We start from the raw sequence: 26,333 nt of genomic DNA on the forward strand, positions 1-26,333 counted from the left end.
CACCATGCCCAGGCTGAGCCCCACAGTGCACAACCATGCCCAGGGTGAGCCCCACAGTGCACAACCATGCCCAGGGTGAGCCCCACAGTGCACACCATGCCCAGGGTGAGCCCCACAGTGCACACCATGCCCAGGGTGAGCCCCACAGTGCACACCATGCCCAGGCTGAGCCCCACAGTGCAGAGCATGCCCAGGGTGAGCCCCACAGTGCAGAGCATGCCCAGGCTGCCCGAGGAGGATGCAGATCCCTGCTCCCCATCCCCAGCAGGCCACGGGCTCTGCTTTGCTTTCCCTGCCAGCAGAGCCTGGCATGTCCCCTGTGCCACCAGAGCTGGTGTCCCACTCAGAGCCTCCAGCCTGCCCCCAGAGGGTATTTCACCACTGAAAGGCCACAGTCCCCCATCTGGAGCTCCCCTCCTGCCAGCAAAGGGACCCCGAGGCTCCCCAGAGCCTGGGAGCAGCGCAGGGGCTGCAGGGCAGGGGGGCTCAGTGCCCACCCCCAGCCCAGGCCCGTGCCCCCTGCTCGGGGTGTTCGCCCCCCAGACCCCTGCCCAGCCCCCAAGGGCTGCCAGGCACCGAGTTGCTGCCAGCTCCAGCTGTGCACCAGCCCATCCTCATCCTCCTTGGTGCTTCCAGCTGGGAATGAGCTCAGCACAGCCCGCCCTGGGGTCCCCTGTGCCTGCCACAGCAGCACAAACCCCTGTCACTGCTGCAAAATCCTGGGGTCCCTGTGCCTGCCACAGCAGCCCAAACCTCCCTCAATGCTGGAAATCCTGGTCTCAGCCAAGGGTTTGGGAGCTGGAGCTCATCCCCACGGTGCCCCAGCCCTTCAGAAGCGCACAGAGATCAGCACCAAGCACCGCAGCAGGCTCCGTTTCCCACAGAGGTCCAAAGGAAAACGATGATTTCTGGGGATGTTGTGGCTGTGCTGACCCCTGCAGGGATGGCTTGCCAGCTCTCCTGCACATGCCCCAGCTCCTGCTGGACTCTTCTCCCAGGCCAGCACAGGACAAAGCACGAGGCCCAGTGAAACCAGCAACCAGTGCAGGACAAACAGGAGCTGGAAAATCCCTGGGGAGCAGCACGTCTCCATCAGCTGTGTCCAGCCCAAGGACACCACAGCCCCCCTCAGCAGCCCTGGGGGATGAGCTGGGCTTCAGTCCCAGCCCAGCCAGCTGTGTCCACAGCCCTGGGGACACCCCAAACCCACCCAGAGCAGCATAACACACACAAACCCACCAGGGCACCACAGCACCTCCCAAACCCACCCAGAGCATCATAACACACCCCAAAACCCACCCAGGGCACCACAGCACACCCCCAACCCACCCAGAGCACCACAGCACATCCCAAACCCACCCAGGGCATCATAACACATCCCAAACCCACCCTGGGCAGCACAGCACATCCCAAACCCACCCAGGGCAGCACAGGCACAACCCAAACTCACCCAGAGCATCATAACACATCCCAAACCCACCCAGAGCACCACAGCACCTCCCAAACCCACCCAGAGCACCATGGCACAACCCAAACCCACCCCAGGGCATCATAACACACCCCAAACCCACCCAGGGCACCACAGCACATCCCAAACCCCACCCAGAGGCACCACAGCACATCCCCAACCCACCCAGAGCACCATGGCACATCCCAAATCCACCCAGAGCATCATAACACACCCCCAACCCACCCAGGGCGCACAGAACAACCCAAACCCACCCAGGGCATCATAACACATCCCAAACCCACCCAGGGCACCACAGCACACCCCCAACCCACCCAGGGCAGCACAGCACACCCCCAACCCACCCAGGGCAGCACAGCACATCCCAAACCCACCCAGGGCACAGCCCAGGCTGCAGCAGCAGACACTCCTGTCCCTGTCAGCCAGGGGGGACGGTGTCACTGCTGCACCCCAAGGCGAGGAGCTGCTTCCACCTGCCAGCCCCAACCCTGCAGCCTGACCCAAAGGTGGTGCTGGAGCCCCCAGGGGCGCTCCCTGCAGTGCTGGGGGATGGGGAGGGGGCAGCAGGAGGAGATGCAGCCCCCACCAGGCAGCTGCTCACTGAGGCACCCGGGTCTGCTGCACAGCCAGCATCACCCAGGCTCCTGCTGGAAAAGGTGTCCCAACTCCTGGAGAACATATCCCACCCACTGGAGGTGTCCCAACCCCTGGAGAACGTATCCCAACCTCTGGAGAACATATCCCACCATTTGGAGAGTTTGGAGAATGTATCTCACCCTCTGGAGAAGGTATCCCACCATTTGGAGAATGTATCCCAGCCTTTGGACGAGGTATCCCACCCTTTGGAGAAGGTGTCCCACCCTCTGAAGAACATATCCCAGAGAATGTATCTGGAGAATGTATCCCACCCTCTGGAGGAGATGTCTCACCCTTTGGACAAGGTGTCCCACCCTCTGGATGTGTCCCACCCTCTGGAGAACGTATCCCACTCTCTGGAGAAGGTATCTCACCCTCTGGACGAGGTGTCCCACCCTCTGGAGAACGGATCTCAGCATTTGGATGGGATATCCCACCCTTTGGAGAATGGATCCCACCCTCTACAGAAGGAGTCCCAACCTCTGGAGAACATTTCCCACCAGCTGGAGAATGTATCCCACCTTCTGGAAGTATCACACCTTTTGGAGAACGTATCCCACCCTCTGGAGAACGTATCCCACCCTTTGGAGAATGTATCCCACCCTCTGGAGGTCTCTCACCCTCTGGAGAACATGTCCCACTCTCTGGAGGAGATGTCCCACCCTCAGGAGAACATATCCCATGCTCTGGAGAATGTATCCCAACCTCTGGAGAATGTATTCCACCCTCTGGAGAACATATCCCACCCTCTGGACAAGGTGTTCCACCCTCTGGACAAGGTGTTCCACCCTCTGGAGGTCTCTCACCCTCTGGAGAACATGTCCCACTCTCTGGAGAACCTATCCCACCCTCTGGGACTGCAGGAGGATGCTCTGGCACTGCAGGAGGATGCTCTGGCACTGCAGGAGGATGCTCTGGGGCTGCAGGAGGATGCCCTGGCACTGCAGGAGGATGCTCTGGCACTGCAGGAGCATGCCCTGGGGCTGCAGGAGGATGCTCTGGGACCGGACCCTGGTCCCTCCAGCCCTGGCCCTGCTGCCCGGCCCCCCACACCCACAGCAGCTCCTGGCCCCGCTGATGAGCTCGTTAATGCTGGCACTAATGATCCCGCAGTCAATGGCCCTGAGCTGTCCCCAGACCAGGTGTCCCCGGCCCCGGAGCGCCCCGGGAGCATCGCCCGGAGCCCGGGGGCTGCGACAGCTCCGGGACAGCCCTGGCTGGATGCTGCGGGCACTGCCCCGGCCCCGGGGCTGCTGCTGAGCACGGAGGAGGCCGAGGAGGAGGGCAGGAGCAGGGAGGTGACAGACGGAGCGGCTGAAGGCTCGGGGACCGTGCTGGGGACAGAGGTGACAGCGGAGCCCGGAGCCGTGCGGAGCTCCCGGCAGAGGAGCGGGCTGCGCTCGGATGTCCCCGTGCTGGACGGGCAAGTACCCACTGCTCCCTGCTCTGGCTGCTGCTGCTACAGCCTGCCTGCTTTTCATTTTATCCCTCTTTTTCCCTTTTTCCCAGCCTCGCCATCGTCAGCGACTCCTGCGGCTCCGGGAACCACTCGGTGCGGCTGAGCCTGAGCCCTGCCGGGGACACGGGCACGGACACGGACACGGACACGGGCACGGACACGGAGCCCTCCCGGGACACCTTCCTGGCCCTGGTGGCCCTGCAGAGCAACAGCAGCCGGGCCGTGCTGCAGATCCACTCGTGCTGCGTGAGCCCCTCTGCCAGCGCCGGGGCTGCGGGGGCCCAGTGCTGCCTCTTCCGCAGGTGGGAATGGGGAGAACCTCCCTTGGCTGGGGATTGATGGAAATGAACCGTCCTGCTGCCCCCCGGGTGCTGTTCTAGGTGTGCAGCACCCCCTTCCTGCTGGGAGGCACATCCCAGAACATCCCAGAACATCCCAGCACATCCCAGCCCATCCCAGCACATCCCAGCTCATCCCAGCACATCCCAGCACATCCCAGCACACCCCAGAACACCCAGCCCATCCCAGCACATCCCAGCCCATCCCAGTCCATCCCAGCCCATCCCAGCACACCCCAGCACATCCCAGCCCATCCCAGCATATCCCAGTCCATCCCAGCACATCCCAGCCCATCCCAGTCCATCCCAGCACATCCCAGCCCATCCCAGCATATCCCAGTCCATCCCAGCACATCCCAGCCCATCCCAGCCCATCCCAGCACACCCAGCCCATCCCAGCACATCCCAGCACATCCCAGCCCATCCCAGCACACCCAGCACACCCCAGCACATCCCAGCCCATCCCAGCACATCCCAGCACACCCCAGCCCATCCCAGCCCACCCCAGCACACCCCAGCACACCCAGCCCATCCCAGCCCATTCCATCCCATCCCAACACATCCCAGCCCATCCCAGCACACCCAGCATATCCCAGCCCATCCCAGCCCATCCCAGCACATCCCAGCCAGGCTTTTCCACATCCCCATTTCAGGATCTCCCTGCCTGCCCCAGCCCAGGGGATCAGGAGGATCCACTGCCCGGGGTTTGTGACCCTGCTGGGTGTGAAATGAGTTCCAGGCAGCTCAGAGGCTCCAGGCAGCAGAACCAATCTCCCAAAAGAGCTCAGCAGCTCTGGGGCTCCTGAGCAGGGCAGGTCCAGCTGGCAGTGCTGCTTTGGGGATTTTCCTGTGTCTCAGATCAGGATGGAGGTGTGCTGGGGTTTGTGCAGAGTTGTGCCAGGAGATCAGCTCAGGGAGAGCTGGGATTTGGAGCTGTTTGCTGTTTTGTTCCTGCCAGGCTGCCCTTGGAGTGCAGACACATCCAGCTGCTGCAGGGGGGCAGCTCCAGAGCCGCCAGCTTCTCCATCCAGCTGTTCCAGATGCTGAACCACTCGGTGGCCTACCTGCACTGCCAGCTGAGGGTGTGCCTGCCGGGCTGTGAGCAGGTACTGGGCTGTGGTTTTCTCTTTCGGTCCCAGAGAGTGCTAACATGTAGCTAACTCTCAGAAAAGTCACATTTTCATCAGCTGAGAAAGACTGGAGACCCCACTTGATGATTTCCACAAGAGTTTATTTCATGCCAAGGGTGGTCAGGCAGGATTCTCTCAGAACAAAGGGCAGACAGTCACAGTTATAGGTTCAGGGAGGATTCAAACTACAGCCAATAAAAGTTTATACAAAGAACAGCATCCAATCTAAGTGAGAAGTTCTAACGTGAACTGACCAATTAAACATCCTAATTTCTAACCAATTATCTTCCAAAGTGTTAGAGAGTGACTAAATTCTTAAGGAATTTGGCTCAGCCTTGATATCTAGGATCCCTTATCTATTATAACAAGTTCCAGGGGAAGATGGCTTTGGAGGAATTGTGTCATCCACACTCGGGGGATCTGTCCCACAGCAGGGATCCTGTGCTCCCAGACCTCCACAGCAAGGTCTGGTGGAAGTCTGGGAGAGGAGTCAGTGCTGTGGAATGGTAAAGTCAGAAATCCCTAAGAAAAGGAAATTAGGGAATAAAGATTTGTGCCAGCCCAAGAGCCAGCAATTCACCATTTGGAACGGCAGCAGAGGTGGAAAGGACTGAGCAGAGCCAGGGTCTGTTCAGGGCATTTCCAGGTGTTTTCCATGTCTTTCCCAGGCCTGCCTGGAAAGTGAGGAGCTCCTTCCCCAGCCCAGTGACAGGAGCAGCCACGGGAACCTGCACAACCTGGTGTCCCTCGGGCCCCTCAGGAGGACGAACAGCAGGTTTCTGTACAAACCAGTGCAAGGTGGGGCTCTCCTGCTTTCATTTCTCTTGCTCAGGTTTTTGCTCAGCTTTTCCTGCTGTGGGAAAACCAGCACATTTTTAACAACTTTCTTGATTAAATTTTTGCTTTTGGCCTCCCTAAATCCCAGGGATGGGGTGCATCAGTGTCACACCCAACAGAGTTCCAGCCAGGAGACACAGGCACAGGCACCCTGGGAGGAGCTGAAGCTTTAGGAGGAGGAAAGGGGAAAAGATGAGGCAGAATGCTCTGTCTGTAAAGAATTGCAGCATTTTGAAGCAGAATGAGGTTGGCCATAGGTCAGGAGTGTTCATGGGTGAAGTACAGGTTAATGTTAATTAAATGTTTACAGCTATTAAAAAAGAGTGACACTGAGCTGGTAAAGCACAAGAGACTTCTCAAACCCCCTGGCACCATCAAACTCCTCATGCCTTTATCTGTTTGTGCCAAGAACACTTCTCACTGCCCCCTTCCCTCTCTCTGTGCCCAGTTGCTGCTCCTGCCTCGCTGCTGCCCGTCCTGCTGCCTGCCTGGCTGCGTGCCGTGCTGGGCACTGCTGTCGTGGGCTGTGGCTGCAGCAGCGGCACAGAGCCAAGCCCAGCCGCTGTGCCCAGCTTGGAGAGTTCCAGGGGCTGTGATCCCAGCGGCTGAACTGCTCCTGCAGCTCCCCCAGCCCCCGGAGAAAGCAGCTGGACTCGCTTGCTTCTGTAGATCTTGTGCTGAGGCAGGGGGCAGGAGATGCCACCTCTGCTCCGAGCCTGCCTCCCCTTCCTGCCTTTCCTTCTGCATCAGCCACGCCACCAGCTGCAGGGTAGAGGAGGAATCCTTGTAGTGCTCCAGGGACAGCAGAGCACGGGCTGGGCACAGGAATGGGGCAGCACAGAGGAGATGGGGGGCATAGCCAGGTGAAAACACAGCACTGTGCACTGAGCTGGGAGAAACGGGTGAGGAAAACGATGGAAATGGGAATGTGGACAGGACCCAAGGGCTCCAGAGAGGTTCCCCTCGGCTTTACAGCTTTTCCCATCTCTGAGCAGCCAAATCCCTTCCTCCTTCCCTTTAGTCCTGCTGCTGTTTGCCCCAGCAAGCTCAGAGGACTCCAGCAGCAGAACTGGGATGTGCTGGAATGCGCTGGGGAAAAGCCCCCAGAGGAGGGGGGACACAAACAGGGCTCTCCTGGGCACACTGGGGTTAGGGGGTGGCTGTGGAGAGAGTGGGGCTCCCAGAGGAGCTGGGGCTGCTCCATCCTGCCAGGACCTGCTGCTGGTGGAGAACAGAGCGACCTCAGGAGCTGCAACCCCCTGAGAGAGAGCAAGGAAAGATCTCTGGGAGGGATGATGATGTTCCCTGAGCTGGGAACCACCAGCAGGACCCTCACCTCCTGCTGCCCTCAAGTTGCTGGCCCAGAAATGCTCCTGGAAGGGCTGGGAGGGAGAGAAGCAGCAGCTGCAGCCCTGGGCTGTGTCCCCAGAGCCTCCCCCTGTCCTGAGCTCTGTAATAAAGCTGAGCACTGCAGTGTGTGTCTGGTCTGTGCCTGCACTGGGAGCCCTGTCCTGGTCCTCAGCTCAGAGCTGTGGTGGCAGGAGGAGAGCAGAGCATCCCTGCAATGGGCATTGCCTGGGGAGCGCCAGGAATTGGCAACAATCACGTTCTGATTGGGGTTTTTTCTCCCTAAAAGGCTGGTTGCTTTTTTTTCCTTTTTTTCCCCCTCTTTCCTTAAAAGAAAACAGTCCACTGCCAGAGCCCCTGGTGTCAGTGTAACAGAAAAAAACCTCACATTTCCACCTGGGCCAGGCTTCCTCCAGGGATTTCTTCAAGATTCTGCTACAGAAGTAAAAATCCCAGGGCAAGGCTTACTAGGCAGTGAGACAATTAACCTGCAGCAGTGCTAATTATTATTTGTATTGTGGTAGCAATAGGAAATCTGCAGCACCTTGCATTTGACACTGAGCTGCCTCCAGAGAGAGCTGAGGCATTTAAAAACACAAATTGCACAAGACCTAGAGAAGAGTTTTTAAACCCCTTTTCAGCTGAAGGTGTGTGTGCTGCTCTGAGCAGTCTTTGTTCCTCCAAACCCCCATTTCCAGAGATTTGACAACAGGTTTTATTTTATCCCTGAGGGATCTGCCCTGGTTTACCACATTTCTGGTATTTCTGCTGAGGTTTTTTTCTCAGGCTCCTGCACTCATGTGCAAGTTCTGGTTGGTTGAGGGTTTTTCCTTTTCTTTATCTTTCTGGAGTGTTTTCCACCCCTCCAAACAGCTACTTCTGGCGTGTTTTTAAATTCAGTTTTTCATATTTCTGGAGTGTTTTCCACCTCTCCATCCAGCTACTTCTGGCGTGGTTTTTGACTCATTTTTTCATATTTCTGGAGTGTTTTCCACCCTCCATCCAGCTACTTCTGGGGTGTTTTTTAAATTAATTTTTTCATCTTTCTGGAGTGTATTCCACCTCTCCATCCAGCTAATTCTGGCATGTTTTTTACTCAGTTTTTCATCTTTCTGGACTGTATTCCACCCTTCCATCCAGCTGCCCCTAGGATTCTTTTCCTCTTGTTGCTCCTGGAGTGTTTCCCATGTCTCTCATGACGATTCTGGATTCCCCTGCTCCCTTTGAGCTCACCCTGGCCCCACCCTCCCCCCCTCCCATTCCCCCGGGCTGTGCAGATCCCTCAGGTGAGCAGCGATCCCTCAAGGGCTGCTCTCTGCACCATTCCCCACCCGGAGAGCAGACAGCAGAGCCACATTCCCAGGCTGGGTGAGGTTCCACCTCCTGGCTGCTGCCAGGGCTGTGCCCAGGTGAATCCCCACCTCCGGAGCAGGGCAGGGCAGGGCAGGGCAGGAGCAGCCGGAGCTCCCCAGCAGCAGCAGCAGCAGCAGCAGGAGCCGTGCCAGCCGTGCCAGCTGTGCCAGCTGTGCCAGCTGTGCCATGGGGGGCCGGCAGCTGGGCAGCCTGACCGTGTTCAGCAGGGAGGATTTCGAGGATGATTGGGTGCGAGTGGCCAGCGGGGGCTTTGGCCACGTCTACCAGGTGAAGCACAGGAGGTGGAGGACGGTCTATGCGGTGAAGTGCTCGCCGTTCCTGCTGCAGGACTCCAGCACCGACAGGTAACCCCTGCCTGCGAGGATTTGGGGGTAAATGCGGGAAATCGAGGTTGGGGACACACAGGGAGTGGGGGGGGCTGGAGCTCTGCCTTGCCCTGTCCCGTGTGTGGATGTGCAAAGGGACACCAGGAGCGCAGGGCTCTCACCTGGGGCTCAGCACCTTGAACAGATAAAACCTGGTGGCTTTTTGGCAGCTTCCAGTGGGGCTGTGTATCAATCAAACTGGATTAATCACCACGTTTAAAGATGTGGGGCAGAGGATTTACAGCTGGTTTTGCTCCCGTAGCCTCCAGACATCCCTTTCCTGTCCGTGGTGCACCTGCAGCTCCTCTCTGTCCCTGCACAGACTCCTCCGGTGCCCTCCGTGTGTCTGGAGATGGGGCAGGGCCAGGGAATCACAGCCAGTGCTGATAACACATCCAATACAGGCACAGCTGATGGGGAAACAGCAGTTATTTAATTTAAAATTTTATTCCTTTCAATTTGGGGAGGATCCTGCCTGGATAAAAATCTCACTCCGGTGTGACTTCTTGTTTCTGACAACAACTGAGTTCAGGCTGAGCAGTGGCTGCCCTCAGTTTGCTCTGGAAACATTACATTTGCATTTTGTTCTCGTTTAGGAGGGGAAAAAGAGTCAAATAATCAGTTTTACTTCTGTGTCCTATCAATTGCAATAAAATACCTGAGGTTCCTCAACCCACGGGTAGCTCTCACTGCGAGGAGCCTGCTAGAGGAAGTCTGGCAGAAGATTTTGCTTGGCTGAACCATTTTTATCAATTAATGGGCTGGCCCAATTTCTGGCAGCTCAGCTCCATTCCCAGGCTGAGCTGTTTGAAGGCACTGCTGGCACTTTGCTGCTCGGCTGCTCCCGGAGCGCCCCGGGCACCCCAAACCCGTCCAGCAGGTCGGGACAGGGGAAACTTGGCAGAATTTGGAGAAACAGGTCTGCCAGAGCTGGCAGCCAGGAGCCCCTGGGAGCAGAGTCACCGTGCCCAGGGCCAGCACTGCGGGCACAGCTGGGGCTGCAGGGCTGGCCCAGTGTGGATGGGACAATTCCTCCAAAGCCATCTTCCCCCGGAACTTACTATAATAGATAAGGGATCCCAGGTACCAAGGCTGAGCCAAATTCATTAAGAATTTGGTCACTCTCCTAACACTTTGGAAGATAATTGGTTAGAAATTAGTTTGTGTAATTGGTCAGTTCACCTTTAGAACTTCTCACTTAGATTGGATGCTGTTCTTTGTATAAACTTTTATTGGTTGTAGTTTGAATCCTCCCTGAACCTCTAAATGTGACTGTCTGCCCTTTGTTCTGGGAGAATCCTGCCTGACCACCCTTCCCATGAAATAAAGATTCTTGTGGAACTCATCAAGTAAGGCCTCTGGTCTTTCTCAGCTGATGAAAATGTGATTTTTCTGAGAGATAGCCACATGTTAGCACTCTCTGGTCCTGGCAAATACCACCAGGGACCAAAAAAGAAAAGCCACAGCCCAGGTGTGGCACGGAGCTGTGCCTGCTGCTGGCATCCAGGGAAAGGCTGGGAATGCCAGGGGATCACAGAGCTGTGCGTGGGGAGGAGCCCTACAGCTCATTTCATCCATCATCTCATCCATCATCTCATCCATCATCTCATCCATCATCTCATCCATCATTTCATCCATCATTTCATCCATCATTTCATCCATCATTTCATCCATCCCTGCTGCAGCCAGAGGCTCCTTCCACTGTCCCAGGCTGCTCCAGGCTGGCTTGGGCACCTCCAGGGATGGGGCAGCCCCTGGGAATTCCATGGGGAGGATTCCACCCCAGCATCCCTGTGCCATTTAAAGCCATTTCAACCCTGTGACAAGCACAGGCTCTGTCCTCACTGCTAAGGGTTGAAATAAGTGCAACTTTTTCATTCTTTCCCTGTGGTGGCTGATTTTGCCCAAATGAACCTCAGCTCATTTTGAGGAGTCACAACAGCTTCTGTGTCAGATTTTAGTCTGCAAAAGTGTGGCAGCATTATCAGCTCAAGGGGGGATTTGGGATAAATCTTTTTGGGGTAGGCAGTGCTCAGAAAGGCTGGGTATCACTGAGTTACTGCAGAGTTCCTGAGCCTGTGAACCAACTGATGAAATTGCTTGCTCCCACTGTAGTTTCAATTTTTTATTTTCAATTTTCCAGGACCAGCATGAACTCTCTAATGGAGGAGGCGAGCAAGATGGAGAAAATCAAATTCCAGCACATTGTCACCATCTATGGGGTGTGCAACAGCCCTCTGGGGATAGTGATGGAATACATGGCCAGGGGCTCCCTGGAGAGAATCCTTCCCACCCACAGGATGTCCTGGCAGCTGAAATTCCGGGTGATCCACGAGATGGGCTTGGCCATGAACTTCCTGCACAGCATGAGCCCTCCCCTGCTGCACCTGGATCTGAAGCCAGGGAATGTCCTCCTGGATGGGAACATGCACGTCAAGGTAGGGCCTTGCTGCTGCTTTGGCATTCCTCAAATGGGAGTGAGGTGATTTCTGCCAGACCAGTCCAGAATCCCAGTAAATCCGGTTCTTCAGGAACCTTCCATGAAAGATTCACCTGTGGGGTGTTTAACAAGCAGCTGGTGAGCAAATGACACAGTGTTCTCAGGATCACACAGGGAGTCTGGGCCAGCACTGAGGATTTAAGGCTCCAGCTGGGCTTGGTGGCTGCAGGAACTTTTAAAGATATATATTTATATATTTATATTTATATTTATATTTATATTTATATTTATATTTATTTTTATATTTATTTTTATTTTTATATTATTTTTATATTTATATATTTATATTTATATTTATATTTATATTTATATTTATATTTATTTTTATTTTATTTTATTTTTATTTTTATTTTTATTTTTATTTTTATTTTTTATTTTTATTTATTTATATTTATTTATGTTTATATAAATCTAACTTAAATCAAGTTCCAGCTGCTCACACCTCCTCCTGTCCCTGACCCCCAAGGATGGGGGATGTCCAGGTGGGAGCATTTTGGGGCAGGTTCCCTCTTTCTGCTTGCAGATCTCGGACTTTGGGCTGTCCAGGTGGATGGAGCAGTCCAGCAGGATGCAGTACATCGAGAGCTCAGCCCTGAGGGGCACCCTGAGCTACATCCCCCCCGAAATGTTCCTGCAGAACAGCAAACCCCCGGGCATCAAGTACGATGTGTACAGGTGAGGGCTGGCCCAGGGGTGTCCCCAGGCTCTGTTTGTTTAAATTCTGATTTTCTGCTTTGTAGAAATGGACAACAACTTGCTAAAATTATTCCTAATAACATCCTGAAATCACAGAAGCACGGAAAAGATAGAATTTGTTGAGATCTTTGTAAAAAAATGAAATGGTTAAAAAAAATCATGGGAAAATTCTGGAAGTTTGGTGCAAAAAAAGGGGAATTTGGGTGCCCAGATGGGAAATTCAGGATGGAAAAGGGAAATTTGGGACCAAAAAAGGAGAACTTTGACCTAGAAATGGGAAATTTGGGGATAAAAAAGAGAAATTTGGGAACACACTGGGGTGCCCAGACTGGTAGGGGGATTCTCTGTGGATAATCATCACCCCAACGCTGCACTGCCCCAGCAGTGCCAGCACATCCTGTTCCTATAAAAACCAGTGAGATCAGAGCCCAGAACAGCCAGTGCTGCTGAGATTGATTTTAGAACAATTCCAATATTGCCTTATCAGCTTCATTCTGGTCAGGAACAGGCAGAGAAGAGATTTCAGCTTGGCTGACATTCCTCAGCTCCCTGGCCTTTGCAGCACAGAGTAAGAGGGAAAAGAGGATTTGCACAGCCACAGGAGCTTGCAGGAGCCAGGGGCTCTAAACCCCAGTGGGAATAAAGTGGAAAACAGGCACTGAGAGCCTGACCTTGACAGGAAAGGCTCCAAGTCCCTCATTCATGCACAGACCCTTGGGTGACCCCACTCCTACGGGAGAAGTGAGGCAGAATCATAATGCCTGACCCTTTTGGCCTGGGGGATGAAATCCATCTGCTCTGGGGGATGAAATCCTTCCCTCCTGAAGAACTCCCTTCCTGATCTCAAGGAGGCAGAAGCAATAAGTGCATTCATTGTCCCAGTGCTCACAGCCTCTCTGTCCCGCAGCTTCGGCATCGTCATCTGGGAGGTGCTCATGCAGAAGAAACCTTACGCAGGTAAGCACAAGCCCTGCACCTGTGGAAGGTTTGTCCCAGCCCTTTTCCCAGCACCCAGAGCGTGCTGCTTTTCCCCAGGGGCCAACATGATGGCCATCATCGTGAAGGTGGCGGCGGGGAAGCGGCCGGGGCTGGAGCTGGTCAGGGACGACTGGCCCGGCGAGTGCCACCAGATGCTCGACCTGATGAAGAGGTGCTGGGACCAGGACCCCAAGCAGAGGCCAAGCTTTGCAGGTGGGACTGGGGTGTGGATTATCCCCTGACAAGCAGGGAGAAGTGCCCAAGCTTGTGCCCAGTTTTGTGCCCAATTTTCCCAGCTACATGTCTGAGGTTTGACAACTTTGCTGTCACCCATCCCCTCCATCCCTCCCTTCCCACGGGGGTCCTGCCTGGCTCTGCAGCCTGGCACAGCTGGCACAGCTGGCACAGCTGAGCTGCCCTGCCCTGCAGATATCCCTGTGGAGACAGATGTGCTGCTGGCTCTGATCCAGAGCCTGGTGCAGGACCCGGAGAACGAGCGGCTGGTCAGGAAGATGTCCCACAAACCGCCCATCCCCAGGAGCCAGCAGGTGAGCACAGCCCTGTTGCAGACAAATAGAGATATTATAAAATAAAAGTCTTAAAAATAAGGTTTAGGGCCTGCTAGTCTAGCTAAGCTAGTAGTAGCTCAGAAGTTCCCAAAACAAAGAATCAGAGGAATAAAAAGTCTGTTAACACAGCAGCCTATTCTTGGAGAGAAAAGTAAGTTTGCACCTTCATAAACAATGAGTCTGTCCCATGAGAATCAGTGAAGAAAATATGTAAACAATCCAAGAATAGAGGGATTTAATGGAAAGGTAAAATGCCACTTACCAGCAAGAAAACTGCTAGCCAATTGGAGTTCAACATGAGGTCTGTAAAACCTGTATAAAAATGAGTTATGTGAATAAAGAATGGCCTTTCTGCATGAAAAAAAACCTAAGTCCCATCTGCTTATTATTGCAGCAGAGCCCCCTTGGGCCACTCAGGAAATTCCACTGGTTTGAGATCTTCTTACCAGATCCTGAGGCAGTTTGCCCTCCCAAAGGTGCAGCTCAGGTGTCTGCACAGGTTGTGCCTCTGAAATTCATTTATGGGGATAAGACACTTGCAAATGAATTAACAAAGGCACTAAATGATAACCAGCCCAAGAGGAAAACCCTTTTCAGGTTTATCATGTTGGCCTCAGTCACTAAAAGAAGCTCAAGCAAACACAGAGTCACAGGGTTCTGTTCATGGTAAAAACTGAGGATGTTTGTACTGGTTTTGGTACAAACCACCACAAAATAAGTTTTAAATCCCCATGTTACTTTGGCTAAGAAAAAAAAAAAAAATCAGGCTTCTGGGTAGTCACAATGTAATCCCAGCTATTGGAGTAATTATGCCTAGAAAACAGGGAGAGATAGGATTTGGGAATTATTGGTATTTGGAGGGTTTTGCCAAGCTGTGCAAGAAACCATAGGCCTGGAGAGATGAGGGCTTGGGGGTCCCTAAACCACAAAGGAAATAATTTTGGGATGCTGCTGTGCAGCCAGGAAGCAGAATATGTGTGTTTGGGAGCAAATGAGCAGGAGGAGGAAAAGCTCATGGATATCCAGAGCTCATCCTCAGGCTCCCCCACCCCTGCTGTGTCATCACTGCCTTAGCTGAGATCTGTCTGCAAAACCAGGATTGGGTAAAAACTCTCAAATGATGGCACAGAGCTGCAGAGCAGCAGCAAAGGACGTGGTGCAAACATTACAGAATGCAAATAAACACTTTGCTTTTTCCTTTTTCTTCCCTCCTTTCTGAAAACAAGAGTGACAAAGAGGAGTTCGCCTTCCCCCGAGACACCAGGAGTGGGGGTAAGCAGGGGACTGGCTCTAGAATTCAAATTAAAGAAGAGGAAGCTATAAAAGTTGTTTATTTTGTTGTGGAAGGATGTGGCTCATAAAGTTTTCTGTGTGGGTGACACAAAAATGAACTATTCAGGGAATAGGTGCTGTGAGAGAGGCCAAATGTCCCAAATGTGAAGGTTCAGATGTGACTCGAGCTGTGGCTCCATGGCCTTTTCACTGTCAAATTGGGTTCAAATGAAGCAAGAAAGCGGGGGGAAGTCCTTTGCATAAAATAAAAAAGATTTATTATGTTGGGGAATGCGGGGAACAAAGACCAAAAATAGGGAAATTGTGAGTTCAAGGAGAAAGTAAGATTTCGTAGCAAATTAGAGAAAATCTGGGGAATAAGAATAAGGTTTATAAAGGCAGTGTACAATAGGAAAAGTAAGAAAGAGAATTGAGTCACACAGACTAATAAGACGTTGAATTTTAAGGAATTTCCAAAGAAAAATTCCACGCAAGAAGCTGGCACAAGGCAAAATTGACAATTAATTCAGAATAAATTGACAATTAATTAAGAATAAATTGACAATTAATTCAGAATAAATCGACAAGTTAGTGAAATGTATAATTTTAAACTAAACCATTACCTTGGGCAATAACAAAACAACCATTAATAAAAACACACTGTAACACTTTTCCTCCCTTTTTGGGAGTTTTTCACTGTTTTTCCCCCGTTTTTTTTGGCTCTAGGGAAGGCCAAGCAGGAGGTTCCTGTCCCGGCTCCGTGCAGGGAGCCCGGGAGCCGCGAGGAGCCCGAGGAGCTGGGCAGGGAGTGGGAGAATGGCCTGACCCTGCTGCACCTGATGGTCCTGCAGGGCAACGTGGGCAAGGTGGGGGAGCTGCCACAGGGCTGGGGGCTCCAGTGGCTCTGTAAAATGTTGTTTATTGTGTTTAAACCATGCAGCAATTCACGGGCGGTGGGGGCTTCAGTGGCTCTGTAAAATGCTGTTTATTGTGTTTGAAAGATGCAGCAATTCGCGGGCGGTGGGGGCTTCAGTGGTTCTTTTAAATGTTGTTTATTGTATTTAAACCATGCAGCAATTCACGGGCGGTGGGGGCTTCAATGGCTCTGTAAAATGTTGTTTATTGTATTTAAACGATGCAGCAATTCGCGGGCGGTGGGGGCTTCAATGGCTCTGTAAAATGCTGTTTATTGTATTTCAATGGTGCAGCAATTCACGGGCAGTTGGGTTGTGGCCGTTGTTGTGACAATGGAGTCTCTGTAGCCTTGAGACAATCCTTGTCTTGTCTTTAAAGTCTTTGCTTTCCAGCTCAAGCACTGAAGGAAGAGTCAGAAGCTGTTTTCTGAGGTTTGTGAGGTTGTTTATTTTTTCTTATCTAAGGAATTCTTTCCCTGACCCGCTGAGGTCCGTTCAGCAGGTCAGTCTGAGGCACACTGCCTGCCCTTGGGACAGGAGTTATCTTTATATTATAAATTATATACATGCTGTTTACTATTACTTTCCAATGCACATCACCTACATTGCACAGTCCAGGTTCACTTCAAACCAATCCAAAAGTGCCAACCTCACCCAAAAGATGAATACCATGAAGAAGGAGAAGAAGGACACACCACACCCAAATTCCTCCATCTTATGTTCAGTACCCTTACTATAAACAATTTTAAAACTTACTTTTCTACCTTGTAACAATCTAACTTACACTCTACTTATTTTTTGTGACTTGTAAGGATGGTAGTTTTTCCCAAGGGCTGAAATGGAAACCTCAGGGGTCCTGGGCATTGTGCCAAAGCTTCTGAGCCCCCTGCCCGGGTCTGGAGCCACCCAAGGCAGCCAGGGGAATGTCCTGGACGCCCACAGTGGGTGACAAGAGCCCAGCCCACAGCTTTTTCAGCCACAGCTGTGGGTTCCTCTGAAGCCAACTCTACTTCTGGTTACAATGCATTCAATACTTTTCATTTAAGAACATCTTAAAACATGACAACCAATTAATGCTTTTACTTGTAGCCTATCATAGCTACTAACATTACCATAATCATGCTGCTATTTTTTAATCACAAAAAGTCAGTGTGTTACACTTCAAGCTAGAAGTAGTTTTTTCAGTTGTTTTGCAGTGGAAAATTCTGAGATCTTTTCTCTACTTGTTTGAAAATGTTATTGCTTGGTAAAAACATCTTTTTGATGTTTTGAGGTGCATGGTTTTGCATGATTTATTGAGGTGGATTTATATTTTGCTCAGAGTCATAAAAAACCCTTCCAACTTGCTCTTTGCATTCTACTTACCCAGTAATACTGGCTCAGCAATTCTTCTATATCAAAACTTGCTATAATTTCTATTTTTTTTTCTTTTAATTCTACATTCAAAGATCTTTCTGCTATACATACATGTGAACTGTTTTTTGTCTCTGATAGATCTTTTACCAGGACTGGAGAGTACTGATATTGATCAGCAAACTCTCAGCAGTTCACTCAGCCAGCAGAGAAAGATCAGAAGCCCTTGTGAGACTTTTCCACAATAATTTTTATTTCATGCAAAGAAAGACAAAGGGGAAGACAGTCATATTTATAGGTTCAAGGAGGATTGAAATGACAATTATTAGAAAGTTACACAAAGGACAGCATCCAATCTAAGTCAAAAGTTCTAAAGGTGAACTGACCAATTACACAATCTAATTTCTAACCAATTATCTTCTAAAGTGATAGGAGAGTGACCGAGTTTTTAAGGAATTTGGTTCAATGTTGGTATCCAGGAAACCTTATCTATTAAAGTAAATTCCAGGGGCAGATGGCTTTGGAGGATTTGTGTCATACACACACACCCACCTTCTCGTCAAACCCTTCTCTTTCCCACCAAGGTGCGCTTCCTGCTGGGCCGCCGGGCCGGCGTCAACAGCGCGGCGGGCTGCGGCTGCACCCCGCTGCTGGTGGCCGTGCAGCGCCGCCTGCCCGACATCTGCGCGCTCCTGCTGGAGCACGGCGCCCACGCCAACGCCGCCGACGAGGACGGCTGGACCCCGCTGCACTTCGCGGCCCAGCACGGCGACGACCGCACCGTCAGGCTGCTGCTGGACCACCAGGCCCGCGTCAACGCCCAGGAGCGCGACGGATGGACCCCGCTGCACCTGGCGGCCCAGAACGACTTTGAGAACGTGGCGCGGGTGCTGCTGTCGCGCCAGGCCGACCCCAACATGCAGGAGGTGGACGGGAAGACGGCTCTGCACGTGGCGGCGTGCTTCGGGCACGTGGGGCTGGTCAAGCTGCTGGCCAGCCAGGGGGCCGACCTGGAGAGGAAGCAGAAGAACCTCAGGACGCCGCTGCACGTGGCCGTGGAGAGGGGCAAGTTCAGGGTGGTGCAGTACCTGCTGAAGAACGGCATCTCCGTCAACAGCTTGGACCAGAACCACTACAGCGCCCTGCACCTGGCCGTGGCCAGGGGCAAGTACCTGATCTGCGAGAAACTCATCAAATACGGCGCCAACGTGGAGCTGAGGACGGACAAAGGCTGGACCCCGCTGCACCTGGCCTCCTTCAAGGGGCACCTGGAGATCATCCGGCTGCTGAAGGGCAGCCACGCCCGGCTGGACGCCAAGGGCAGCATGGACTGGACCCCGCTGCACCTGGCCACGCGCTACGGCGACGAGCCGGTGGTCAGCGAGCTGCTGCGCTGCGGGGCCGACCCCAACACGGCCGAGAGGTCCCTCTGGGCCCCCCTGCACTTTGCAGTGCTCAGGGGCTCCTTCCTGAGCATCATCAACCTCCTGGAGAGCCAGGCCGACGTCAACGCCAGGAACAAGGTGGGCTGGACGCCGCTGCACCTGGCCGTGCTCAAGGGCAACATGGCCATCATCAAAACCCTGCTGAAGGCCGGGGCTCTGCTGGATGTGGAGGACATCACGGGGTGCACGGCCCTGCAGCTGGCCGTGAGGCACCAGCGGGACAACATCATCACCCTGCTGCAGGGCCAGGAGTCCTCGGGGAGCAAACCTGGCAGCAGGACGCTGAACGATGCCAAGGTTCCCAGGCTCGGCCCAGCAAGGACAGATTTGTAAATCCCAGCTCTGGGATTTGCAGCTTAAGCTTTGCCACAGCAGGTGTAGTGGCTTAAAGCACCTTGTCCCCTGCTGATTACAGGAAAATACTTTTTAAATGGAAGTTGTTAAGCATGAGCAGCACTAAGAGAGTAAAAGAAAATGGAGTTATTTGATGACAAGGTCTTTTCCACGCTTGTAGAATGTTTTGGCTTGGTGCTTTCCTACTGAATCCTTCCTGAGCAGGGATTTATGCATCCCCTGCTCACGCAGGCTGTGCTGAAGCTGTGCACAGCACACACACGTCTTCCACAGCTTTTATTGCTTTTATTCCATGTTTTCCTACAGAGAAAATTGGTGTAAAATGGCCCTGGCACAGGTGGGAATTGAATCGTGAGACTCTCACCTGCTGCTGGCACAGCAACGTGTCAGATTTCCTGACATCTCCTTTCTGTAACAAGAATCAAATAAAGCAAGGCAGGAAGGAAAAATCACTGGTAGAGAGCATTGAAATGGATGCAGCACAGGGAACAGAAAATGCAGAATAATCACACACGAGATCTGGCTGCATGCAGGTCAAGGGGGGAAATAATTCCTGCTTTCCTTCAGGAAGATGTCCAGGTTTGATCAGTGCTGTGGAAGGCATGGTGGTGGTGGGTTTGATGCCCCAGCACAGTGAGCAGCGCTGGTGTGCAGCTCTGGCTGTGACTCCTGAGCTCCCCAAACGTCCCTGCTGGGAGGGGGATTGTCATGGCCTTGAGCTGGGAAGAGGCTGAAATAGAAACAAAACAGCCCAACTCTGAGATTAAAAGGGTTAAAAACAGGGGTGAGAAAGCCCAACCTCTACTCATTTTGTTTTCATTTTATATTAACCCAAAGTAATTGATGTGTGTTGTATTCAAACCTGGTTTTTCATGATGCTTCGGCACCAAAGCCTTTAGATATCATTTTAAATAAATTGTAATGGAATGATTCATTTTTAACATTTGTCATTGCTGAACTGGGGAGATGGGCAGGTTATGAAATGAAATGCTGGTGACATTTTGGGTTGCAGGGAGTGTAAAAAATTGGCTTTTTTAGTGCAAGCACCAAAAAAAAAGAAAAAAAAAATAAGCCAAAAACCTAAAAACAATACACTGGGAAATAGCAGTGAAGCCCTCGGGCACTGCTCTGCAGCAGGCAGATCCCCGAGGCACATGAGCTCCTCAGCTCCAGGCAGATAACAGACAATACCCTGATTATTGGAATGCATTTAGCACTGTGCAGTAAAGTAAAGAATAGCTCTTACAACAAAAAAAAGGGAAGAATCCAGAGAAAAAGAAATCAGCCTTTAGCTTCTGAGTCCTCACTTTGCTTCACCCTCAGGATTCCTTCCCTGTGTGTAAGCAAGTTCTGATGGAAGAATTTTATTTACCCAACCTCAAAAAGGAAGAAAGGAATCCTTACTAGTGGATTAGATCAAAAAACCCATAATTTTTCAATAAGTGCTTTAGATGTAAGATCAATGGCTCGAGGCTGATTGATAGGAGCTGTTTGCAAAGACCTTAGATCTAATTGTAGCCAGGCAATCACACAGACTTTTTCTTTGACCAGTACTAGACACCATCCCTGTTGTGGAGATGGGGGAAGGAACCAGAAAATAGCAATACTTTGCATTGGAGAGTTGCTCAGCAACTGCCCCATATTAGTTTTGAGTTATCCTTGAGCATAGCCTCTTTTTCTCTTTGGTCCAAAAAGAGAATGAAGGGGAAAAAAAATAGGATGTATATTAGAAGAAGGTAAGTAGAAATTACCAGATGAGAGGGAATTAATATCTAAGGATTATACCAGAAAAATTCTAGAGGCTACATTTGCAAACACATTGGGGATCACAGGCTCTGGCAGAACAATTTCTGAAATTCTTCGGGTGTAAGGGGATTTATGAATTAGCTAAAGAAGGAAGTGCAGGGGTGCCTGATATGCTAAAAGGTTCACAAAGCCAGGACACGACAGGTAATTTGGGGTAGTCGCCCTATAGCCTATCGTCCATTTGAAAGAATCCAAGTGGATTTCACTGAGTTACCAAAGGTTGGGAGGTATAAATTCTTGCTGGTACTAGCAGACAAACTAACTTATTGGGTAGAAGCTTACCCAAGCTCGAGGGCTACAGCCCAGACAGTGTCTAAATTCCTTCTGGAGGAAATCATCCCCAGGTGTAATACATGTTTTTATAATTCGTGTTTATATAATATAAGAAGGTTGTATGAAATAAAATAAAATTAAAAGAACCACTTAAACAGCAAGCACCCGGGGGCCGTAATTAGCATATCAACAGAGCCTAGCCCGGTGATCTCAGCAAGGGAGGGGAAGAGATGATCGATAAAAAACCTGCCAAGTACCGATCACCTCCGATGGTTCCGATAGCGAGAAGTCAGCACTTCATTACACATCAATCCCGAGCAGACACAGCCTTCATCAGCATGCAGGACGGACCTTTGTCCAGGGCAGCACCAGAAAAAGGATTTAATTCTAAATACGAAAATCTGCAGTAGGCTAGAAAAAACTGTATAAAGCTGCACTCTCCGAAATGGCAGAGTGTGAACACAGGGGGATCTGATCACCAGTCAGGAACCCGAACTAAAACCAGAAATCAAAAAGAGGGGAAACGGGCCCAGAGCTCTCGGATAACCGCGGCAACTTTTCACTCATAAAACTCGACGTGCACGAAGAATCCGCGCAGGAAAAGGAACCGTGAGTATTGCGGGGTTGAGTGAGGTGTGACTGAGCGCGTGGGTGAGTAGATTGGAAAAACTGAAATAAATTAAAAGTTTAAAACTGCAGTTCAACACTTCTCAGAGTCGGAAGGTCCTGGCGTGAAACACGGTAAAAAGTATACTAAGATAGCTTGAGATTTTTTTTATTTTTTATTTGTAAAAGAAATGGGACAAAAAAAAGAGCAAACCCCAGGGGAAAATTCCGGAGAAACTGAAAATAAAAATAAAAATAAAAAAAGGTAAGTTGCCTGAAATAACAAGGGACAGCCCGCTGGGTTAAATGATAGAACACGGGGAGGGGAGTCCCGATAAGAGAAATAAGTAAATAAGTTTAAAGGAAAATTAATCCATTATTGCATAGAGATTTGGAGAAGAGGGGGGGACAGCTGCGGGTCCCCTGTGTCCTCCCACTTCCAGAGGCGGGAGGGGCGGGCGTAAAGAAAATTTATTTAATTTATCTAATTATCTAATTTATCTAATTTATCTAATTTATTTAATTTATTTAATTCGGCTTGATTTGGTTATTATCTATAACAGCTAATGAAAGAGAAGTAAAAACTAGATTTTTTTTTTTGTGTGTGTGTCTGTGTTAACCTATATAGTTGAGAGAGAATTTATTGGAGGATGATAGAGGATATTGTATTATAATATCCTTCTAGTACACTTTATTATTTTATATATCAGGTATATACCGAAAGTAATGCATTTTAATTGTATATATACATTTAGTTTTAGTTCCAGTAAAGTACAGATGGTGACTGTGCTCTTTAATAAATAGTGGTATTTATATTTGGTTTTAATTCAGTATTTTATTTTTTGGTGGTATATAGTGTGTTGTTTTATTTTTCGGTGTTATTGACTATGTGCAATTTTGGGTTTGAATGAAGGTGGATGGCTTTGTGGTAGGATGAACTGAAGTAGGGTTTTTAAAAGAGACTTTTGATATGTGTGATGGGGATTTTGGGTAGGACTGGCTCTGCTGCTGGTGTTTTGGCTGTGAATTTATTAGACGGCTTTTGTTAGATGCAGTTTTTAATATTTGAAAGGTTTTTTTTAATGTAGTGCTTTTAAGATGGTTTTCCATAATGTATAGTTTAGTTTTGTTTATACATGGTGTTGGTATTGAAAAGGTTTTCTTTGAATTGTGTTTTATTGCTGGGGTTTTTTTGGTGGGGTGTTGTTTTTTAAAGGATATGTTTCTAAGGTTTACGATGGTGTTATGGGCTGTAGCATAAGGCAGAGGATGGGTTTTTTAATTATTTTGTGACGACTTTTATTATTGTGAGTATGTAGCGGTTGTTTTGGTGGGTTTGAGGTCATGTCATAGCTAATTTATTAGGCTTTTTTTTATAAATATAATTGAAACATTATATATGGGGTGTTATTGTATGTTTATGTTTGGTTTATTATTATATCATAGGGGTTTATTTGGTTTGTTTGATTGTAATACATGTTTTATAGTTATCGATAATTTGGGAGATACTCTTTATGGTTAAATTCATCTTTTGATTTTGTGTTTATTTATCAGTGGTATTTTTGTTTTGATGGTTTGAGGCATAACAAGTTCATTGAGTTAGGAGTAATTTTAGTTTTAAGTTAGGTTTATTTGTGCTATTGTATTTTGTAGTTTGATTGGTTTGCTGTTTTGGTGTCTTTTATTTTATTTTAGGGAGCATGGATACTTAAGGGTGGATTTTTAAAGTGGGGTGTTTTGGTTTGTTTTTTGGTCTTGGTTTTTTTTTTTTTTGTGGTAGTGTTTTTTTTATTTTCTAGTACTTTAGATTCTTTTAATGATGTTAATTATGACTTTTTCCATGGGGGACGTGATATTTCACTTATTACATAGGGGGGCATGTTTTATATCACTCTATATGTATAGGGTGAGCCGTATATCACTTATTGTATTTATTCTGTCCACGTGTGTCTGTTTCTGAGTGTCCGAGTGTGCATGAGTGTGTCTGTGAGCTTCTGAGGGTGCATGTGTCCGACTGTGTCCGTGTGTGTCGAGGTGTTTCCGAGTGTGTGTGAGAACACAGTTGCAGAACACAGCATTGCCAGCATAGTACGTTGATTTTTACCATAATGGGAAATACACCTTTGTGTCTGGGCTGTGAAGAGTTTCTGTGTTACCTGAATTAATTGATTTTATAACAAACCTTGAACAGAAGCTCCTGCTCAGATTCCACAGACTTAATTCTGCAACTGCTGATTGGCCTCAGTGAATCTGAAAACTTTCAGTCCTTTAGAAAGGCTGCAAAAAGCAATAACTGCCACGGCCGTATTTTAATGTTCTACAGGCTGCTTTAAGCTGTACCACATGGCTACTAACATGCTTGTTTCAGTTCTCTAGAAGCTACAAGGTATTTGCCATAACTGTGTCAGAAACTCTCAGCTGGAAAGTGCCTGTAGGATAAAAGACGTTGCATCTTTGCTCGTTTATAGTTATGGATATAACTCAATTCTTTTGCTTAAAGCTGATTTTAATTGTCAGAAAATCTGATTTTCAGTTGATGAATCTGGGGATGCTTTTATAACTGCTCTGCCTGTGTGAGAGCTGGCCCCAGCCTGGATGGGGTGTTGAGGCTATCCAGCATGGCAGAGTGCAGAGCTCACGGTAAGTCTTGTTTAAACACTTTTAATATCAAAATAAGTTCAGACTTTGCAGTAATAACACACAAAAGTCCATTGCAAGCCTAGGTTCTTATTAAAGATCCACATTGATGGATGTTTTGTCTAACTATTCTGAGGACCAGAATGTGTCCAAAGCTTGTTAACCCCTTGTCTTCTGCTTGGTAGGGGACAGCGTCTTAGCCCAGTCTCGGGAGCTGTGTGCACATTCCTCCCTGGAGCAGGGAACCCCCGTGAGGAGGAGCCAGAGATGGGGGCATCGAACCAGGTAAGGATCTGTTTCTATTTAGTCCTTGTTTTTGGTGGCTTTAATATCACAGCTGCAGCGTTCCTTCAGACACTGCGTCCTGCGAGAGCAGTGCAGCTCCTGAGCTGGGCAGGGAGCAGTACAGAGCCTTTAGGAAATACATCCAAAAAAGAGACACTCTGCTTTTCCTGCTGTTTTCCTTCCTGTTTTCACCTGGGCTGGAAGGACGGGCACAGCCTGTATTTATCACATCAAAGTGATGCTCCCTAAATTTCTCCAGAAGTTCTGATTACCATTATTACTAATTTTCTGGCAGAGGAACACGCTCATTTTGCCTTTCCCATGTTGTTTTCTGGTGCTGCCCTGGTTTTGGGGGTTGGGGGCTTTGTTCCTCTCTACTCTTTCTCGCTGTCTTCCCATTATCATGCTAAAGAAAGCTCCTCGGGCCGCACCCAGCTCGTAATGGGCCAATGGACAAGGGGAAATGGTCCAGGGACAAAGGGAATGGCCCAGGGACAAAGGTGATGGTCCATGGGCAAAGGTGATGGCCCAGGGACAAAGGGTGATGGCCCAGGGACAAAGGTGATGGCCCAGGGACAAAGGGAATGGCCCATGGACAAAGGGAATGGGCCAAGGACAAAGGGAATGGGCCAAGGACAAAGGGAATGGTCCCTGGGCAAGGGGAATGGTCCGTGGGCAAGGGGAATGGCCCAGGGACAAAGGGAATGGCCAGGGACAAAGGGAATGGCCCAGGGACAAAGGGAATGGCCCATGGACAAAGGTGATGGCCCAGGGACAAAGGGAATGGCCCAGGGACAAAGGGAATGGTCCATAGGCAAGGGGAATGGCCCAAGGACAAAGGAGGTGGGCCGGGTGGGGCTCTGTCATTGGTGGGGGTCGGGAAAAGGCAATGATGGAGCAGTTGCGTGAGTCCGGGAGTTTGGGAGAACAAGTGTAGATCCAGCCAAGCTTCAGCCGTGCCACATCACCTCGTCTCTCCTTAAGCCAGGCCTACCCTGCTAGGACAGAGTGCAGCTGATGTGCCCTGAGGCTCCGGGCATTCTTGGGAGATGGTGAGCAGTGAAATTATCAGGGTTTGGCTTGTGTGCTAGAGAGAATGCACTGATGCCTGGTTTTCTTATTGTAGCTGACTGAGACAACAGCCCAGTGATGGCAGAGGAGTTTCCCAGACAGTGGGAACAGCTCTTCACACCTGGTTCTAATACACCTGGTTCTTCACACACCTGATTCTTCTCACCTCGATTCTAATCCCTTGATCTCTGACAGATAAGTGCAGGGGTTCAACCCACAGCGGGGATGGGAATGAGTCTCTGGGTCTGGAATTGTCAGGGGGATTTTGGGGAGTGCCGGGGATTGGTCGGGGTCTCTGTGCGGTGATTGCTGGGCAGGCGGGGTCTCTGTGAGGGCACCCTCTGAGACCCCTCCTCAAATTCCCCATTGTCTCTCCCCAGCATCTTTGGGACGCTGCACTCGGTGGATCAGGTGAGTGGGGGGTCCCGGGGGGGTCAATGGGGGTTTTTCAGGACCCCTCTGACCCCCCCCTTGCTCTCTCCCCAGTACCTGAACATCAAATTGATGGACATCAGCGCCATGGACCCCGAAATACCCGCACATGGAGCGGGGTGGGGGGCTCAGGGGGGGGTTGGGGGGGGTCTCAGAGGGTTTCAGTGAGTTTTTGGGGTGCTGTTCGG

General features: G+C 50.3%; 1 protein-coding gene and 1 long non-coding RNA gene across 2 annotated transcripts; both read left to right on the forward strand.

Annotated features, from left to right (window-relative positions):
- Positions 1-8,754: 8,754 nt before the first annotated feature.
- ANKK1 (ankyrin repeat and kinase domain containing 1) lies at positions 8,755-19,798 on the forward strand. The gene is made up of 9 exons (XM_033081512.1): positions 8,755-8,933; positions 11,098-11,392; positions 11,978-12,129; positions 13,058-13,107; positions 13,186-13,341; positions 13,558-13,676; positions 14,924-14,969; positions 15,696-15,835; positions 17,821-19,798. The coding sequence occupies exons 1-9, from the start codon at positions 8,755-8,757 to the stop codon at positions 19,012-19,014; spliced, it is 2,331 nt and encodes a 776-aa protein (XP_032937403.1). The 3' UTR covers positions 19,015-19,798.
- A 1,771-nt stretch (positions 19,799-21,569) lies between these two features.
- Positions 21,570-25,798, forward strand: LOC117008065. Its single transcript, XR_004420245.1, has 3 exons — positions 21,570-21,737; positions 24,543-24,642; positions 25,769-25,798. It is a non-coding gene; the product is annotated as an uncharacterized LOC117008065 (long non-coding RNA).
- Positions 25,799-26,333: the final 535 nt, after the last annotated feature.

Source organism: Catharus ustulatus, chromosome 28 (assembly GCF_009819885.2).
Source record: "Catharus ustulatus isolate bCatUst1 chromosome 28, bCatUst1.pri.v2, whole genome shotgun sequence".
Taxonomy (NCBI): domain Eukaryota; kingdom Metazoa; phylum Chordata; class Aves; order Passeriformes; family Turdidae; genus Catharus; species Catharus ustulatus.